Genomic DNA, 20,123 nt, shown 5'->3' with positions numbered 1-20,123 from the left:
GTAGATGGACTTGTAGATGCAAGCTGTATGCACAGCCTCCAGTGACACTGTGCTGAATGTGGCAGGTAAATGCTTTGTTTGGAGGATATTCTTTCTTTAGCTTTGACTAATAAAACCCCCTGCCCCAAATGGTCTATTCCTGCCCCCATCAGTATCCGGGTTGGGAGACTGGCAAAAAATACAGACCAGCATCCTTGCCCTTAATAGTGACTATTTTCTGGTCTGCTGTTTGCATTTGTTAATGTATTGCTTATTATCTCCTGTCTGACCCTTTTAGTCTATAGTGTCAAGAGTGGGGCAAATACTAGAGAGGTGGCGTCTAACCTGCATTTTTCTCTCTTACAAACAGTGGCATGTTCCTTTATGTAGTAATTAGTCAGTTTTTAGGTAACTAGACACTTCCACGTAATCAAAAATCAAGGAAAGACAATAACATTTTGTGACAATTATAATGTGTGTATTTGTGTTATGTTGCAGCCTGATGCTACAGTTGTTTAAATTAATAATTTCTTTTTCTTATTAATCTACACCCCGTACCCCATGATGACACAGTGAAAACTTAATTTTAGTCAATTTTGTAACTAAAAAGAAAAAATGGAAACATTACATTTAAATAAGTATTCAGTCTTTTTGCAACAACACTTAAAATGTAGCTTAGTAAAAAGTCGTAGTAGTAAAATGGAGACTGGATTTAGAGAATCTTTAAAGAAATTCATGCATGTACCTTTAAAAATCCTTTAAAGCTTTCTTTCCATGTGGTTATTCTGCTGTGATATTTATAGTTTTACCATGTAAATATGTTGGGGATTACGTACTGTATAAATTTATCTAATAAATTATATGAAAATTTCAGTTCTGGGTATAGCATTTTTATAATTATTCTTCTCTTTTGATTTACAGTTCAGTATGAGGAGGCGTTTCCAGAGGGATTTACCCATCAAGCTCACCAATGCTATGTTGTCTCCAGCTCTCACAAGTGCTATGCCACAAAGACTGACCTGCACTTTCTCTTCCTTCTCTTTAAAACAAATGTGCCTACCTTTAGCATGCGGGCCATTGCTAATAAAACAATGCAAGTGTTTACCAAAGAATTTAATTTTTGACATACAGATTCATCCTCTAAATGTGAAGCCTTGTGACTGCAACACCATAATTCTATTTGTACAGACATTTGAATAGATGCTTCTGTTTCCTTCTTGGAATCAGACTTTGGAAAGACACCTGTTTTTTATCTTTAAATATCTACAGGTCTGGTTCATATTTATTTAACATTGTATGACGAAAACTTCAGTTTTTACAATAGCAGGTAAAGACATAATAAAACTGTATGTCTATTAGGTTCACGTCAGCACATTTATTATGTGCACGTTTGTGTGTAGCGTGTTTTGTATATGCCTCTTCTGCATCAGTTTATGGAACAGTTACTTCATCTAAGTTTGATTTTAACTTTCAGCTGGCAGGTGGCAACTCTGTGTACAAGCATATTTTCTGCTAAAATATTTGTCTTAGGTTTAGAAACAAGCCACACCAACTATACACATGAAGAATTTGGCTGTTTAGAAGAAGCACTTGTTTTATTTAGCTGACATTTGTCAATTAATCTAGAATTTTATGAAAAGAAACAGAGAACTGATATTCACTGTGATAAGACTTGGCAATAATGGTGTTAACCTGGAACAAAAATCAAGAAAAGATTGCAGCATATGAGCTATATGTATATATACCTCTCTCACTTTCTCGCTCTCTCTGTCTCTAAATAAATTTATATATAAACTCAACTGTTACCCATTTTTCAGTGCTCATGCATAAAGTAAAAACTAGATGAAAGAAAGGCACAGATTTTTTTTAAAGCATGTTATGGTCCCTGCTTTTAAAACAATCAATTCCGTATTCACAGAATAAGATTATGCAAGCATTAAAAGCTAAAATAAAGCTGAACTTCAGGCAAACAACAAAGTACACCGGTTAAATACACGTAAGCTGTTTTACCTTCAAAAGGATTTGTAATTATGACCATTGAGTCCTGATATTTTGATTTTTCTTCCCCACAGCACAGCCCCATCAGGTATGCTAGGAAAGCTAATCCTTTTCTGCTGCATTTATACTTTGATCCCTCTCTCACCCCCTCCTTGTAAATAATTGGTAAGATGATATTCAGCCCACTCAAAAGTATATATCTCCGTCAGAACCAGGCTGTTTCTTTATCTTCACACAGTGCAGCTCTCCAATTCCTCCCAAGAAGCACTCCCTAGAAGTGGCCAGGTGCAACTTCTACAACAGCACAGTTGGATTTCATTGGAAATGGTAATCTGCTGGCCACAACGGTACCCACATAAAGATCTCCTTTTAATTTTGCAAACTCACTTGTCATGCAGCTTGAACGAACAATGGCAGCTAATTTTTTTCCCAAATGAAAATAAGATAATTTAGGTTTCTTTGCTGCTTTATGATCCCACGTAGATCTCTGGGTAATGCAATTATGGAAGAATAAGAGTTAATGTACACCAATGTTTATGTTTCTAGTGCAATCATGAAGCTCTAATAAAGCACAGTGTTTAAATTTATAACTGTATCTGAAGTTACAAATCCTAAATGGGTTTCAAGCTGATCTCAAGTGCTTTTAAGTAATTTTTTGAAGTCATTTTTCTGTGGTTTTCCTGTTTGAATCTGAAGACTGTAATGGATGTATAATGTACCCCAACTACAAAATGGTCATTTATTTTCAAACCTATAAATGTTTTGACAATTTTTATATAAAATGTTATCATAAATTAAGGGCAGGCTATTTTTAAATAGATTTCATTGTTTAGAAATTGACTACTTTAAATCAAATATGTAAGGTGGTATACATATATATATTTTTTATGGATATACACTTTCTGACTTGCTATAAATGCCCTCTTTACCACTCTGACAGCCCACAATATTGCTCTTCCACTGACAGCATTGTCTGATACTTCAGCATCTTCTGCCATCTTAATGGCCATGCCTGGAAGGGAAGTTAACTGACCCTGGCACCCTACGGCTGCAGATACGTTTATAAAAAAACCTTGCTGGCAGGCAGCAAGACACAGTAAATTGTATTTTAGTTCCACCCTAATGTTTTAGAAGACCTAAGTCAAAGTCTTGACCTTAAGCCCATAGAAATGTGGAAGGACAAGAAGCAGTCAGTTCATGCAAGCAAGCATCCTTGGATTAATCTCCCCAGTGGTAACCCTGAGTGTGACTCGGTGTAAAAAAACAAGCTGAAAGCAAAAACAAACTTACCCGGTCCCATTGGCACGCTCCTGCCAACCTCTGGCTGTGTCCTCTTCCTCGATCTGTCCCCTGGCTAGTTCGCTGACGTTTCCCGGGGGTTTCCAGTGATGTCGCTGAGTACAGCCGCCGCTAGTGACGCGATGGGAATTTCAAATTATTTTGTATTGCATTCATTACAAAATAACAGTATTGAATGTAATACACTGAATTTATACGTCTAAAAGCAGTACATTGTCTTTCATGATAATAGTATGGGTTTGAAACAAAATCATATCAGAATAATCTGGGACATATGTACACACCATCTGCCACATACACCCCCCCGCCCCCCCCTTGTTTCAACCTCATGGTTTGAAGATAGATCGCCCACAGGGAGTGAACATGGTAAATGGCATCTACATTGGCCATCTAGGAGTCTAGAGCAGGGGTCAGCAACCTTTATTATCAAAAGAGCCATTTGGCCTCCTCTTCCACTAAAGAAAAATAGTCTGGAGGCGCAAAACATAACACAGTGCATAAACTTTTAAAAGTTTTAATATTTGGGTGTTAGTCACAGGTGTCCCCCACTTGCACCTACATTTTTGGTTTTGTACATCTCCCCATTCCAGAGGAATTGGGGTTCAAAGGAGGGGGATGTCATTGTACACGCTCCGTGGTAGATTTATTTCACTGGTAGATTTTTTTCATTAGAACACCGGCGCCAGCCGAAGGGAGCCACAACAAGGAGGCTGAAGAGCCGCAGGTTGCAGACCCCTGGTCTAGAGGATGCTGAACAGAAAAATGTAATTCTTGCAGGCTGAGGAACCACCTATTTTTCCTTCGGTTGATCTCTTTTTCAAAACCCTATCTATATCTTATTCACAGCTAGATAATCAAGTGTTCCTTTACTGTTTGATCTTTCATCTGAAAGATCTGCTCAATCACGCTTTTATAGGTGGTTTTCTCAGTCTCCCATGTTTACTTGGCAAAGTCTAACAGGTCTCTAGGGTGCCTCCCATACAGTAACTTAAAGGGAGAATAACCAGTAGAAGACTGTTTTCACAATTTTTATCCATTATTTCTTCTATTCGTTTTTGGTGTTGGTTCTTGTCTTTGTTTCATCAAGGTTGTGTTGAGCCAACCTCCTTGTTAATTATTTAGAGCTCATAGTATAGGAATAAGGGGAAGAGGGGGAAAGAAAAAGGTTTCAGGCTCAGGAGGTTTTTTTTGCAAAAAATCAAGTGTGTATTTTTCAAGTTACAATTAGTACATACATCAAAGGTACATATTTATTTTAAGTTCACTATCCTAATGCCTGTTATTGTCACAGGGTTTGGATACTTTAATCTAGACTTCTTCCAATGTCATACAAAATACACATAAAGATATACATTTGATGTATGTACTAATTGTAACTTGAAAAATACACACTTGATTTATTTTTGCACAAAAACCTGAGCCTAAAACCTTTTTTTCCCCCTCTTCCCCTTATACCTATACTATGAGCTCATTATTTCTTTTAGTATGCTAGTTTCTTATTTTACCAGCACATTGTTAAATTCAACAATGCCTGTTGGGCTTTCTCAAAAGTCACCATGGACACACAATAGAAATTTTGTTAGGCTGAAACAAAACAGTAAAACTTTTACTATTCATAGACAGTTTTTCAGCTGAACATGCAAGGGTAGCAAACAGTGATGAACGCCTTTCCCGATAAGAAACATTGCATAGGATCGTCAATACGTGGGCACTATGTGGCCACATGGCCCATTTCATGGCAATGAAATACATATTTTAATTTTCCTAATTCATCCTTCTAACAGGAGCAGACTTTTCTGGCCAGGATCACCAGTCTCCAGGCCTTGCACCCAACCTCTCTCCCAGAGACTTTTTTTTTCAAACTGACCACTCATAACCAGGGAAATTGCAGCCTCTGCCAGTCAGTTTAGAGTGTAGTCTTTCTTGGCAACCAAATCCTCTGCAGCCTGGAACCTTTCAACAAGGTCCACAAGTTGATAAGCAGTTTTAAGGGCCCTGTGGCTTACCCACTTTTTAAGGAGCTGTTGGCAGGGACCTCAAGTTGTGGTTTACCACCACCAACTCCACAATTTAGAGTACAGTCAAATTCTCCATCTGCAGCCACCTCAGCCAGAAACAGGTGATACATCCGTGAATGGGGCTTGTAGCATGTTGGATAGGTAGGGCTCTGGGACAGGTGCAGTGCAAAGTGGGTTTTTAAAACAGTAGTTCAGGGAGAAATCTGGAACCTATGTACCCACCATCTACCACTTTCCCAGACACTTTCTCCCTGCAACTGTCCACATATATATATAAATATATATATATATATATATATATATACACACAGGTAGTCCCCGGGTTAAGGACATCCCAAATATGGATGACTCCTAGATATGAGTGGGGCTTCCCTGCTTGCTGTGTGCAGAACAGAGGTTTGGTGGGGGGAAAGGGCAGTTTGCATGACTTTGCAGAATAAATCTTTTGCGAAACACAGCTGAGGTTGTGGGTGATCTTAAGGACTGAGCTCTTTTTGCAGCCTTTTGCATATTAAAGCACAGCTTGCTTCAGAAGTTAATGAATATGTTAATGATTGTTAATTGTTTGTGATAAACTCTCAGTGAGGATTTTATACAGTAACTGACACCATGCTGCCTAATATGTTGAGACAAACATCTATCCTAATTGCATTTATTAAAATAATGAATCTGTTCCGACTTTTGTTTGCAGCTTTAGTGGGTTTTTCAATACACAACCTACATAAGCTACAAATATTTCAGTTCGTTCAACTATTTTCTGAGGTACAGATTTCAAGTAAGTGGTTTACTTGGGGTAGCTTCAGACCCCCACAACACAGGGGTTTCATTGTGGGGATGAGATCCAGCCATGGCCTTTGCAACCTTTGGGGGCATACAGGGGTCTATTTTTTCCCAAAAGTCTATATGATTTTTGTCCCCTTGCTTTTTTGGCAAAACCAATTCTAGAGACCCTTTTCTAGGAGGGGACACACAAACCTGCTGTCCCCATATTCTATTAAGAAAGTCACAAACCTTTTTCTGGTATTCAAAAATAGTCTTTTTTTTTTGTTTGTATTTTTTTATAATTTTTTTTTTGTGGATGTAAAGATGCAAAATTTTACCTGATTAAGTTATGAAGGGTAAATACATGCTTTCTGATTTAACAATTGGATAGAGAAATAAATTAAAATTACCTGCATGATCACAATATTTTAATTACACACACTCGTCCTTGCCCTGTCCTGCATGCAATCTATATCTGGTCCCTCTGGGTTCCTAAACTTTTAATATTTTGATTGACCAGGACAGGAGCATGTAACTCATGTATACAGAGTTTGTATATTCCTGGCAGTCTGAGAATATCCATCACCATACACTGAGCTTCATTAGTAAATCAAACTCTGTGTTCACAGAATATATATAAATATAATATATATATATATATATATATATATATATATATACAGTTGACATTCAAAAAATCTGGCCTTCAATAATTTGGATCCTTCAGTTTTCTGGCATGGATTTTGGAGTGCATTTTCAAATTTACACTGTTTTCTGGAGGCGCTGTTTGTTTATGTTTTGATAGTGCTGTACTCCAGAATCAGCTGTTAGGTCGTGCTTTTCCTCCACAAATTGAAGCTGTTCCTGCTGCTGAGGATGCTGCTACTGTCAGTCATGAAGATGATCATCCTGACAGCCTATCTGCTATTTCGCTTCTTTTCGAGCGTACAGTAATGATTAAAATTGTGAGGCACTAATTTGTTTAGTTGAACTAAAATTCTGTAAAACTATTTTATTTAATTGGTGAACATTTAAATTTAATTTGTTTTTCACTTAGTATCATTTCATTTAGTGTTATTTCATTTTATTATATACAGCATATATAACCTTCAAAAAATCCGTATTGTTTGAGGGAGGGCGCATGCACGCAGCCTGATGTGATGGATGGACGCTTCCTGATCAGGCTCCGCTCAACCTCGGGCTATTAGCAAGCACAGCAGCGTGTCAATCGGACTCCTTTCCTGGCACACTCCCAGGGAACATCTAGGATGGGTCAGACATCCAAAACGAAGCGTCCCGTGGCACAGCTCACATTACAGCTCATTTACAAATTCGTTTTAATGACTTGAAACGGGGTTTCTTTCCCTCCAGAGTCTTTGAAAGCATCCATTGCTATGATACCGAAGCCATCGACCGACCATACATCATGGGCTACATCTACCGGCCAATTTCGCTCCTAAACGTAGATGTAAAAATATTGGCAAAAATTTTAGCATCCAGGCTGAACATGCTATTAGGTAGCCTAATACATGGTGACCAAGTAGGCTTTGTCCCTAGGCATCATGCTGGGGACAATGTCCGTAGAGCCATGCAGCTATTGCATTTGGCACAGTCCAAATCAATAGAATGTATGATGCTTTCGTTAGATAATGATTGATTCTATATCATGGCAATATTTATTCTATGCTTTAAAGAGATAGGGTTTTTGCACTCATTTTCTACACTGGATAGCAGCATTGTACGCATCTCCCTCCACTTTAGTAAGATACATGGACCTCGTATGATACGTCGACCCTGTTCGCGACATTGCGGGGCACCAGGCAGGGCTGCCCTTTCTTACCCATATTATTTATATTAGCCCTTGAGCCGCTAGCAGCTGCCATTCGTGCAAATAAAGACATAGCCGGCATAAAAATATTTGACATCGAACATAAGATCAGGCTCTTTGCAGACGATATATTATTGACCTTAACAGCGCCAATTACAACTTTGCCTAATCTGCATAAATTGCTTACTCAGTTTTCAGAGATCTCTAGTTTAGTGGTGAACGATGAAAAATCTAAGGTGCTTAATGTTTTTTTGCCACCCTCAGTAGTCGAAGCCTTGCAACCCCACTTTGCCTATAAATGGGAGTCATCCCCTATTTGGGTTATAAAGATTACACCTCGATTGTCTTCCATTTATTAAGCCAACTATCCGCCATTATTTTGTGAACTTTCTACTTTACTTTCCAAGTGGCAACATCTCCCACTGTTGTGGTTGAGCAGGATACATGTGATCAAAATGACCTATCTCCCGAAACTACTCTATCTGTTTCGCACGTTCCCAATACCGGTTCCCTCACAGGCACTTAAAGCCAAACAAAGAAGGGTTCTGCAGTTTATCTGGCACCCCAGTAGACCACGGGTGCCAGAGAAAGTGCTATATCGATCCAAATTGAACGGGGGACTTTCTGTTCCAAATTTTTACTAATATTTGCTAGCGGCCCAATTGGCTCTTTCAGTGACTCTGCATTGCCTTCAGGATCTTCCCATCTGGGCTCATATTTTTGCGGGCCACTACACAATCTTTTTTGGATGCCCTCCTTGAAGCATCCCCTTGTGGCTGACTTTACATTATCTTATGCGTTGGGCATTTGGAATAGGCTCAAGTGCCCCGCTGGTTTGATGTCCAAACATATACCCTTAACCGAAATTTTGCCCCTCCTTTAAACCAGCATATGCCCTTCGCTGGTGGTCTTCGAGGCCTATCCGATATGATTATGATTTGTTTTCCTTTTCTGGAGTCAAGTCCTTTGCGTATTTGCAGGAACATTGGGAACTGCCTTACAGCGAACTTTAGATATTTACAAATTAGACATTATCTGAAGGATGTTCTTAAGAATGTGGCTGATTCCCCACTCAGGCTAAAAGGTTTTGAATCCTGTTGTATAGGAAGTTCTGGTTCTGCTGGCCTGGTGTCCCTGCTTTATGCTTCACTAATACACATGGATGCCCACCGCCCTTAATATATGGTTAATTGGGAAACGGACCTTGACTCCACTTTAGATATGGATGACTGGCAAGAGTTATGGCGGGCTATTGCCTGCTGCTCCCCAAACGTGATAGCGCAGGAAAATGCGTACAAGGTACACTGTTTAGGTGGTATTTAACCCCAGTAAGAATTGCCAAATTTGTCAAAGGGAGCACCCCACAATGTTTCAGAGCTTGCAGTGTTCCCGGCCCTTTCCGACATTTATGGTGGGATTGTCCGGTAGTTAAAAGGCTTTGGATAAGAATCGTTAATTACATTAGATCGATTCTGCATGAGTCTATCCAAAGAGATCCTTGGGCAGCTCTGCTCTATAAGCCGAACCCTACTTTTTCTAGGAATAAACGTAAACTTATATCATTTATCTTTCTGGCCACATGCCAGGTGACAGCAGCAGCTTGGAAGGAACCTTCCCTTAACTTTCAGGCAGTAATGTCCAGATTGTCGGATACAATGGTGCTGGAAAAAATGTCCGCTACTGTCAACGACTCTGCCTAATTTCTATAAGGTTTGGACACCTTGGCTGGACCATCACACCACCCCTGACTTAGATCGCAGGCTCTTTAATGTATGACAAGCAGCCACCCCCTCCCTTTGTTTATTCATTTTTGTTGTCCCTAATTTGGCTTTGTAGTATTTATTTTTTTCTTTTCTCAATTTATCTACACTACTGCAGGTTTTGAGTATACCCATGTTACCTGTATCTGTTTTGTTTCTATGTTTTTGTTGAATTGTTTACTTATGCTTTTTTATATTTTCTTTTTCTATGTATAATGATAGTTTTTTTTTATCATTGTCTGTTATATGTATGTTCTGAAAAATTCTAATAAAAATTTATTAAAATAAAAAATCCAGAGCTTTCGAAAATCCAGCACACCTGAGGTCCAGAGGTTGCCAGATTTTTGAACCTGTACCATATATATATATAATTTTTTTAAGAAATAGTTATTTTATTTTATTTGCAGATCAATAAGCCCTGAATTGTTGCAACAACCTTAAAAGTAAATAAATATATGAAAACCCAAAAAAAGAAGTTATTGCAATACTGAAAATGGTTTCTCTTTAATACCATGTTAGCCTCAATTCTCCCTAATTAACTTCTCCCTTCTTTTATCTCTTTTTTTTTTTTTTTACAGATTTTTTTTTAGAATGTACCAGCAATTTACTTATTCTAAAGCAGAAGTGTGAATGGGGATAATTTTCTTACAACTGTGTAACTTTGTAAAACTAAAGCCATATTTGGAAATGTATGTTGCACAGAGGGATGATTTAAAATATTAGGGAGGGGATGTACAAAGTGCCAGAAAGAGAAGCACTGTGAGTGTGGAGTTCCCTGTACAATGTGTGTGTCGGAATGTTCTGTATGTTTTTTTCGGCATTCAGATAAAGAGATTTATACCATAAAGATTTTAAGGTATTCCCTCCTTTCTATTTATATGATACATTTTTTTTAATATTATGTATCATAAATAGTGACTTGAAGAGTATCATTTTGCCTAAAAAAGACCAAATAAAGTAAGTAGTAAATTTTGAAAAATGAATGGTACCTGGTCGCAGCAGATAAAATTGTTGATAGTGTGTCTATTGTTTGTCTTTTAGGTTGTCCAGGGGGTAGTGGCTAACAAAGATTTGTTTATTTAATTTTTTTTAGTGTATGATGATTTCTTTTGATGTGACCCAATGACTTTCCTAGAAGTGTCATTACCCAGTGGTGTCTTATCTTAATATTTTGACAATCTTCCATTTGTTTGTTGCCTTACCCTTGACACACAAGATAAGAAGATCAGCAGGGAAACACATTACCAATTTATTGAATAAGTAGAAGGAAAATATCACTGGCATCTCTACAAATCAGTAGACATAGAATGTTACAACTGAGGGCCCAACAACTATGTTGTCTTTAATTCAATATTTGTAGTTCTAGTAGGAAAAGAGGGTTCCTTGTTTAATATAATTACATTTGTTTAGCGGCAGATTCTTTAAAACCCCCAGAAACAGAATGGTGTCTGAGACAGCCATGGCTACTTTCTGGCTCAGGCCCAAAAATGTATTCAACATTATTAAAGCTTGAAATACATTTTTACTGTTGTTCCTGGTAAATCATTTTGTAATTCTGTACCCTGTTCTCTTATTTCCAAACATTTTTCACAGAGCACATCCAGAAAAAGTGGTGCAAATACATTAAATTAAAGTGGAACTAATTTCAAATAAACGTATTTTCACTTCTACAGTTCCTTTGATCCCTCTGGAGGTTTCCTTAATTGGGTCTCACGCTGTCCTGGAGGAAACCTTCGTTCTACACAGAGGAAGCGCCGGGAGCTGCCATCTTCCTCTGTCTCCTTTCTTCTGGTTGCCTGGTATGCAATGCAAGCTCGGGGGATGTAGCCTGCTCTGTATGAGAAAAAAATAATAATTTTGATGATAGGTCTGCCTTAAGCACTTCATCTACCTAAATTGCCATTTTCAATTTCCCCTAGTAATCTTCGACCTTTACATTGCAAAGTGAATTAGGATTATCTTTATACAGGGGTCAGGGAGCTGACTCAGAAAGAAGTAATGATTAGTGTTGGTTGAATATCACACTATTTGATTCGACAGCTATTCCCTCAAATAGACCTATATTGTTTGGGTGATCGAACGTCAAATTCGAACACCATTAAAGTCAATAGGGGAAAAATTGGGTTATGGTTCTGGACTGTATAGAGCTTCTACAGCCTACAAATACATTTAAAATGACATGTCAAGACTCCCACACCTCAGCACAACACTGTACAAGTCAAGAAAAAATCTGGAAGGCTTTTTTATGTTGCTGGCAAGGTAATTTTATGGGGCGGTCAAAGTAACATGCCAGGTTTTATACAGGCCTCCGAGTAGAGGGAGAGAGGGCCCCGAGGGGTTTCCTCTGGTCCTAAAAATTAACCGTCAGGTTTTACCGCTCCGTTACAAGCCATACACAGGTTTCTGAGTACAGGCAGAGGGCCCTGAGGGGGAGTTTTCAGTCAAAAAATTAGCCAGTTATACAGCTCTGTTACAAGTTATATAGGGCCTCACATGACTGGGGACCGCATTGTTAACTGGAATATCAGGCTGGGTGTAGTGCATCGTCAATGCCACCTAGAAGTCTGTAATACAATTTTTCTGAATGGAGTACTGACAGACAGCAGGAGGAGGAGGCGGTAGGCCCTGAGACGGAGCATTGACCGCATTGTTAACTGGCATCTAGAGCTGGGTGTAGTGCATCATCAATGTCACCCAGAAGTCTACAATTTTAGTGAATGGAGTACTGACAGGCAACAGAAGCAACAGCAGGAGGAAGAGGCGGTGGGCCCTGAGATGCAGCGTGAACCGCATTGGTCATCTAGAGCTGGGTACTGGGCAGACAGCAGTAACAGCAGGAGGAGTACGCAGTGGGCCCTGAGATGGAGTGAGGATGGCATTGTTAACTGGCATCTAGAGCTGGGTACTCGGCAGGAGGAAGCAGTAACAGCAGGAGGAGGAGGTGGTGGGCCCTGAGACGGAGCATGTACAGCATTGGTAACTGGCATCTAGAGCTGGGTACTGGGCATGCGGCAGCAGGAACAGCAGGAGGAGGCGGTGGGACCTGAGATGGAGCAAGGACAGCATTAGAGGTTGAGGCCATGACCTATATGGACAGTGGAAGCTGTAGCTATTGGAGACATGAATGGATGTTATGAGATTCCTACTGTTCCTACCTACTATTTAGCGAAACCACAGCCAAGGCAACTGGCTTTGCGGAATATGCGGGGAAAGAAGACCCTGTTGAGCTTGACTCTAGTCTGCAACTGTGAGTTCTCCAACTATTGAGGTCTCCAACTATTGGTAAATGTGAAGAGGCTGTGGCTTCCCCTCACATGGACAGTGTAGAGGCCGTAGCTAATGGAGAGGTTGGTGAATATGAAGAGGTTAAGGCTGTAGAGGCTCCAACTATTGATGAATGTAGTAGCTATTGGAGACATTGCTGTGTAGGGGACTGCCTTTTCCTATCTGCTAGCTGTAACTTTGTAAAATACGGAATGGACCGCATTGGTAACTGCCATCTAGAGCTCGTTAGTGGGCTGGCGGCAGCAGCAACAGCAGGAAGAAGGGGCAATGGGCCCTGAAACGGAGCGTGGACAGCATTGGTAACTGCCATCCAGAGCTGGGTACTGGGCAGGCAGCAGCAGTAACAGCAAGAGGAGTAGGCGGTGGGCCCTGAGACAGAGTGTGGATGGCATTATTAACTGGCATCTAGAGCTGGGTGTAGTGCATCATCAATAACACCCAGAAGTGTACAGTTTTAGTGAATGAGTACTGACAGGTGGTAGCAGCAACAGCAGGAGAAGGAGGCAGTGGACCCTGAGATGGAGCGTTGACATCATTGGTAACTGGCATCTAGAGCTGGGTGTATTGCATTGTCAATGACACCCAGAAGTGTACTGTTTTAGTGAAAGGAGTACTGACAGGCGGCAGCAGCAGCAGCAGCCTTTTATGATAGATAGCAAGTGCTATATATCTGTATTTATTTATAAATATCTGTATTTTTTTGATTGAAATAGAAAACATTTTCTGCCTTTTTTGATAGATAGCAATTGGTATCAGAATTAAATATCTGTATTTTTTTGGGAGAAATACATATTTGTTTCTGCATTTTTTGATAGATAGCAAGTGGTATCAGAAATTCTGATACCTGTTGCTGTCTATGAAAAAACACAGAAATAATTCTGTATTTCTCTTTAAACTATTTTATTTCTGTTACCTTTTGCTATCAAAAAAGCCAGAAAAATTTCTGTATTTCCCTCCAAAAGATACAAACATTTAATTCTGATACCACCTACTATCTATCAAAAAAGGTAGAAACTTTTCTGTATTTCTTTCCAAAAAAATGCAGATATTTAATGCTGATACTTCTTGCTATCTATCAAAAAAGGCAGAAAGATGTCTATTTATCCCCAAAAAATACAGATTTTCAATTCTGATACCTCTTGCTATCAAAAAAGCCAGAAAATTTTCTATATTTCTCTCCAAAAAATATAGATATTTAACTTTAATACCACTTGCTATCGATCAAAAAAGCCAGAAACATTTCTGTATTTCTCTACAAAAAATACAGATATTTAATTCTGATACCTTTTGCTATCCATTAAAAAAGGCAGACAAAAATCTGTATTTCTCTCCAAAAAATACAAATATTTAATTCTAAAACCTCTTGCTATCGATCAAAAAAGCCAGAACAACTTCTGTATTTATCTCAGAAAAATGCAGATATTTAATTCTGATACCTCTTGCTGTCTATCAAAACAGCCAGAAAAATGTCTGTATTTATCTAAAAAAAAGCAGATATTTAATTCTGATCCCTTTTGCTATCTATCAAAAAAAGGCAGAACATTGTTTGTATTTCTATCCAATAAATACAGATATTTAATTTTGATTCAGAATTAAATATCTGTATTTTTGGAGAGAAATACAGAAAAATTTCTGCCATTTTTGATAGATAGCAAGGTATGTGTGTGAGTTTTCCAGAATGCAGGGCTGCCAGCAGATTGGCCCCGTTTTCACACACAACCTTGCCTAGCTGTAGTCCATGTGGAGTTAGCCAAAAGTACTCCTGCTCCCGCAGGGCATTTCGAATAGTTGAGCCTGTGTGGCTGAGGGAACCGAGGCATCGCAACCTCAGGACTGCGTGGCAACATCTGACTTGTGCACCGAAATAGCAAACTGCAGGTTGTTGCTGGCAGTGAACAGATGCTGGTGAATGGGAGGTGCTGGGTCTCCACGACTAAGTGTCCCTGGAGGAAGAGGATGAGGCAGATGAGTCAAAGGAGAGGTGGAAGTGGAGGTCGAGGAGGATATTGCATGGCGATGTGCTCTGGATGGAGCTAGGTATGCAGGCCTTACTGCAGCTGCATTATCCCCTGCTGCCACCAAAGTTACTCAGTGAGCTGTGTAGGAAATATATCTTCCCACTCAACCAACTGCCAGTTGTCAGGTGCACCTTGCCAGAAACCGAGTGCTGCAGGGCCACAGACACATTGCTCTGCACGTGTTCATGGAAAGCAGGAACACATTTTTGTGCAAAATACTGATGTTGGGCATAACTTACTGTGGGTTGGCGCAGAGAACTGCGTAACGGAACACATTGGAGTCCACCAGCCGGTAAGGGAAGAGCTCAAAGGCAACCAGCTGTGCAATTAACGCATTGATTAGCTTTGTTTTGGGGTCATTTGCGCTCCAGCATCTGTTTTTGGGTTTTTGGCTTGTTTTAAGTGCTGAGCACACAGTTTGCAAATGACCATAGTGTTGTCATCACTATGGACAGTAAAAAATGCCCACACTGGCGAACTGCGAACTGGGCCGAAAGGTGCTCTGGAGCTGGTGCCCGTGGTGGTGGTCCGCAGTTGTTGGGGCACAGCTGTGGTGACAGCTGCTGACAATGGACGACTATATCGTGCCATACTGGTAATTGAAGACTGCAGAGTGTTGGCAGATTTTACCCTCTTGCTCCCTCTCCCCCATTGAGGGGGGCTCTGTAACTTCCTCTTCTTCCTCCTGCTCCTCGTACACACTTGCAATTTTTGTCGTTGGAAAGGATCTTTCACGATCCTTTCCAACGACAAGGGGCTGCAAGATGCATGAACGATGCTGTACATACAGCACCGTTCATGCTCTATGGAGAGGGGAGGGGGGAGAGCGACGGAGCGGCACCCTGCTGCGCGCTTTCCCCTTCCCTTTCATTACGATCGGCTGTCGTCCATCGTCCGTGGATCCGGCAGGTCGGTCGTCCGGACGATGGACGACACCGACTGTACACACGGAAGATTTCCGCCTGATAATTGGCCGATGCCGATTATCGGGCGATAAAAATCTGCCGTGTGTACGTAGCTTAAGAGGAGGGAAAGCCTGTGAACTGACTCTCTTCGTCAGCTGACTGAAACAACTGTACATCTTCAAGGAATGCGTGCTGCTCTGCCTCTCCAACCCCTCGGTGGGACTCCTCTACGTACTTTTGTACACGAGACTTTCTAGCCAAGGAGGAAGAAGTAGGAGGAACAAGTGTATCAGGGACTATTGTATGGGAACCCTGTGAGGCCTGTGTCTGGGACTGGGAGGAAGAGGGGGTGCAATCACTTGACCCATTTCATGTGTCATGGGTCATGTACTCTACTACCTGTTGTTCAAGTTGCGCTAATAATGGACGCACACCACCACCAGCAGCCCTAAAATGTCTAAGGTCCGGCTGGCTTCTTGTTCTTGGGTCTGCAGTTAAAAACAAACCCATACTGCTTTGCTTGCCACCCCTGGCAAAGCTGCCCCTTCTTCTTTGGCTGCACATAGTTGAAATGCTTGTGTGGCTTCACACCCTGCAAAATACTTTGGAGCTAATATGCTTCACAAAGTGTAAATTTTTACAGGTAATATATTTTATTTTTTTTTTGGCGGGGTGACCCAAAAATTGCAAGTGCTATGTATGTGTTGTATGTGGCACTTTCCTTCAGAGGTGACGCTTGTAATATGCAGCACAGTAGTCAAATGTGACGTTCGTCACTGGGTCTGTCTGACTGTCTCTCAGTACAAATGTGATAGTGTGCACGCCGTCAGGGTACCCTGGCTTTGGCTGCCTGTATGTAACACACTGACTGACTCACTATCTATCTATCTAGCTATCTGACTAACAGTGAAATGCTCTGCCTTTCTGAGTACCTTTCTGAGCACCTATCTGGGGGGAGACCTACATGAATTTTGGTTTTAAGCTTGTCACCCAAAGTTCCATTTTATTTCCATTTTTAACCTTTCATATTGCTGGTTGTTGGCTGCCTGTTAGATTTCTTTTATCTTTTTGCTCTGGTGATAACTTGATTTACCTTAAAATAAAAGATAAGAGCCAGGTCATCTAGCCCTTTTGAGTCTAGCCCTACCCTACTGTATAAATGTTTGTATTGCTGGCTTGTTCCTGTTAAAGGAATAATAAAAAGGAAAGAACACCCTCTTTAATTTCTAAAGTTTTGCCAATTAGGATAATATTAATTCTAAGGATTATGTGATCTTTAATAGTTTCTAATATTAGGTAAAGATAAACTCAGAGGAACAACATATGACATATTACACCATGTCAATATTTAAGGAATCAGTGTTACGTAGCAGCCAGGTGCTGCTAATAAAATGTGTCTGATTAACTGATCTTCAGCTGGTGTGACGGCCTCTATAAAGGCAAAAGTTTTAGTCTGGAGCATTTAGGTGTGTGTTAACACAATGCAAATGAGGAAAGTCATTAGGCATGATTTTGGAGAAGCAGTTGTTGCTGCCCATCAATCTAAAAATACAATTTCAAAAGTATTTGAAGTCCATCATTTTACAGTGAGAGATTATTCACAAGTAGACAACATTTAAGGCAATTGTCAATCTTTCCAAGACGATATCCCAGTAAATTCATCCCAAGGTGCAATGCCCAGAGAAATAGCAAAAAATAAAACACCACATCCCAACACATTTGGCCACAATGACAATGCACGATTTAACATGTTTGGCTACAATGCCTTGTTTAGCAAAAACACAGCATATCAACACAAACACCTCATACCAACTGCCAAGCTCAGTGGTGGAGAGGTGATAGCGAATATGTCATCCCAACCAATCAATTAAGATACCCATAGGTCACAAATTCAGCAAAAATATGTTGATGCCAACTAGGGAGCATGTGCTCGTTACAGAGAAACAAAATGCATTTGTCTTTTGGATAAGTAACTTATCTATAGATGACAATATAAAGGTTGAAGCTAGATTGAGGATTTTAGTGCTATGATCTACAGCTATCCCTAATTTGTTGTTGTCATCCTAAATGTATGTGGGGACCGCATGGTTGGTCAGTTTCACCAAAGTGATCATGATGACATGGTTATTGTATGTTTGGCCTATTTCTACTTTATGGATACTACCTAAAAACTTTCCATCAAGTAAATGATTTTCTGTGGCTGGGCATACACTTGAAAGTTTTGTTCTTTCGGTCAGTTTATGACCACAAACATTTCTTGTTGTATTTAAATCAAATGATAAATAGATGGATGAAAACTGTTAGAAAAAAAATACTCCAAGCAGCATTAAAGCATGTACAAAAATTATTCTGAACTCAAAAAAGTATGGGGTGGTGTCTTGATTTGCAGCCATAATTCGTTCTGGAAACATGCTTGTAATCCAAAGCACTCATACTATATATGAAAGCGAATTACCCTATAGAAATAATGGAGACTCAATAATAATAAATTTCTTCCACAACCCATAAACATTTATTGAGAAATGTTTAATACAAAGTACTGTACTGTATATCGTAAAATACATACAGTAAAACAAGTTAGCCTGCACTTTTGAAAAGAATTATCAAGAAAAGATGAGGGTTATTGTGAGGGTCATTGTAATCTGTTGGCTCTCTGGAATCTTTTTCATTGTGTGTAACTTTAATAAGGAACATATCCAATGACAGCTGCTTTTGTCTCCTTTTGAGGATTTCACAGAAATGTGACGTTGCATTGTCATTAAACAGATTCATCGGGTAACTACCGTATTTTTTGCCATATAAGACGCACTTTTTCTTCCCCAAAACTGGGGGGGAAAAGTTAGTGCGTCCTATACGACAAATGTGTTAAAAAAAATAATTAAAATATTATACTCACCCGATACCCGGATCCTGCGTGTGTCTCTGGCTGCAGCGTGTCTCTCTTCTCTTTTCTGCCAGCATCGTGTTTTCTCCTGTCTGTAAAGCAAAGCGAAAGAAGCCGGCACAGCGCCACCTGCTGTTCCCTGTTCTAACTGCCGTACAATAGAAAAAAAGCACAGAGTGATCAGAAAGGGGAATTTGAATGACAGAGTGATCAGAAGGGGAGTTTGAATGACACAGAGTGATCAGAAAGGGAATTTGAAAAGGTACAGAGTGATCAGAAAGGGAATTTGAATGGCACATGAGTGATCAGAAGGGGAATACCGGTATGAATAGCACATGAGTGATCAGAAGGGGAATAATCTTTCAGAATCTTTTTTTCTAGATTTTCCTCCTTTAAAATTGGGTGCGTCTTATATTCTGGAGCGTCTTATACGGCGAAAAATACGGTACATGATGTGATACAGGGATTTCCAATGTCTCAGAGAGAAGAGTATTGATCTTTGTCAAATAGAACTCTATGAGTGGACTTGCCCAGAAAATATGGTATATAGTGCCAACCTCTGAAGCACATCTCCAACATACATTACTAACATTCAGGAAGATAGCATGCAGTTTACATGGGTTAAGAAACCATTGCCTAAGTATTTTATATGCATTTCTTGATATACAGTACAGATCGAATTCTTACGGGCACCATCCGAAATGATTCTCCAGATTTGCAATGGCAATTCTCTGCCTAGGGTATGCTCCCATTTAAGCATATAACTAGGTTTAACATGCTGGTTTAGTATTTAATATCAAATATATCACAGAAATCAACCCTTTCTGAGAGGGTCCTCCTGTGCACAGCTTCTCAAATTCCGTCATACGATTAAATTGCATATTTTTAGTAATAGAGTGTGAATAATGTCGTATTTGAAGGTACCCATGGACGCAAGTATGAGGAAGCTTAAAATTGCCTTGTAGCTCATGAAATGACAGTAGATGTCTGGTGCAAGGGTTCACAATATGATTAAATTGAAAAAGGTAATTAGCTTGCATAGTTCAACCATTTGATGCTACAAACTATCAGAGATTAGGGGGGGGGAAATAGGAATGATTTGAATTTATCTTTACAGGGACCATATTCCTCATTGGGAAATGTATAGGACCCAATAGGAAGCTAACTGGGGCATCATGATGTGAGTTCCAAAGAAAGAAATTAGGATGTATAGGAGCTAACCATATATTTTTCGATTTTCATCCGTCTTTGAAAAATGCAGGGTTGACCAGGAAGCAAGATGACGCAAGTGCTTCGCCAAATAATATTTAAGGAAATCTGGTACTCCTCTTTCTCGAAGGGAGCAACATTTTCCAGGTTCCAGAACTGAGGGATCAGTATTGGTAAT

General features: G+C 39.8%; 1 protein-coding gene across 4 annotated transcripts in view; it reads left to right on the top strand.

Annotated features, from left to right (window-relative positions):
• FUZ (fuzzy planar cell polarity protein) overlaps positions 1–1,778 on the top strand; it is a 34,491-nt gene extending 32,713 nt beyond the window's left edge. For all 4 annotated transcript variants that reach the window (XM_072425465.1, XM_072425464.1, XM_072425467.1 and 1 more), the window contains one exon: positions 901–1,778. In XM_072425465.1, the coding sequence (XP_072281566.1) occupies positions 901–1,103 (203 nt within the window). In that variant the 3' untranslated portion in view covers positions 1,104–1,778. The remainder of the gene's footprint in view (positions 1–900) is intronic.
• Positions 1,779–20,123: the final 18,345 nt, after the last annotated feature.

Source organism: Pyxicephalus adspersus, chromosome 11, assembly GCF_032062135.1.
Source record: "Pyxicephalus adspersus chromosome 11, UCB_Pads_2.0, whole genome shotgun sequence".
Lineage (NCBI taxonomy): Eukaryota > Metazoa > Chordata > Amphibia > Anura > Pyxicephalidae > Pyxicephalus > Pyxicephalus adspersus.
This window is presented reverse-complemented; position numbering and strand designations above follow the sequence as displayed.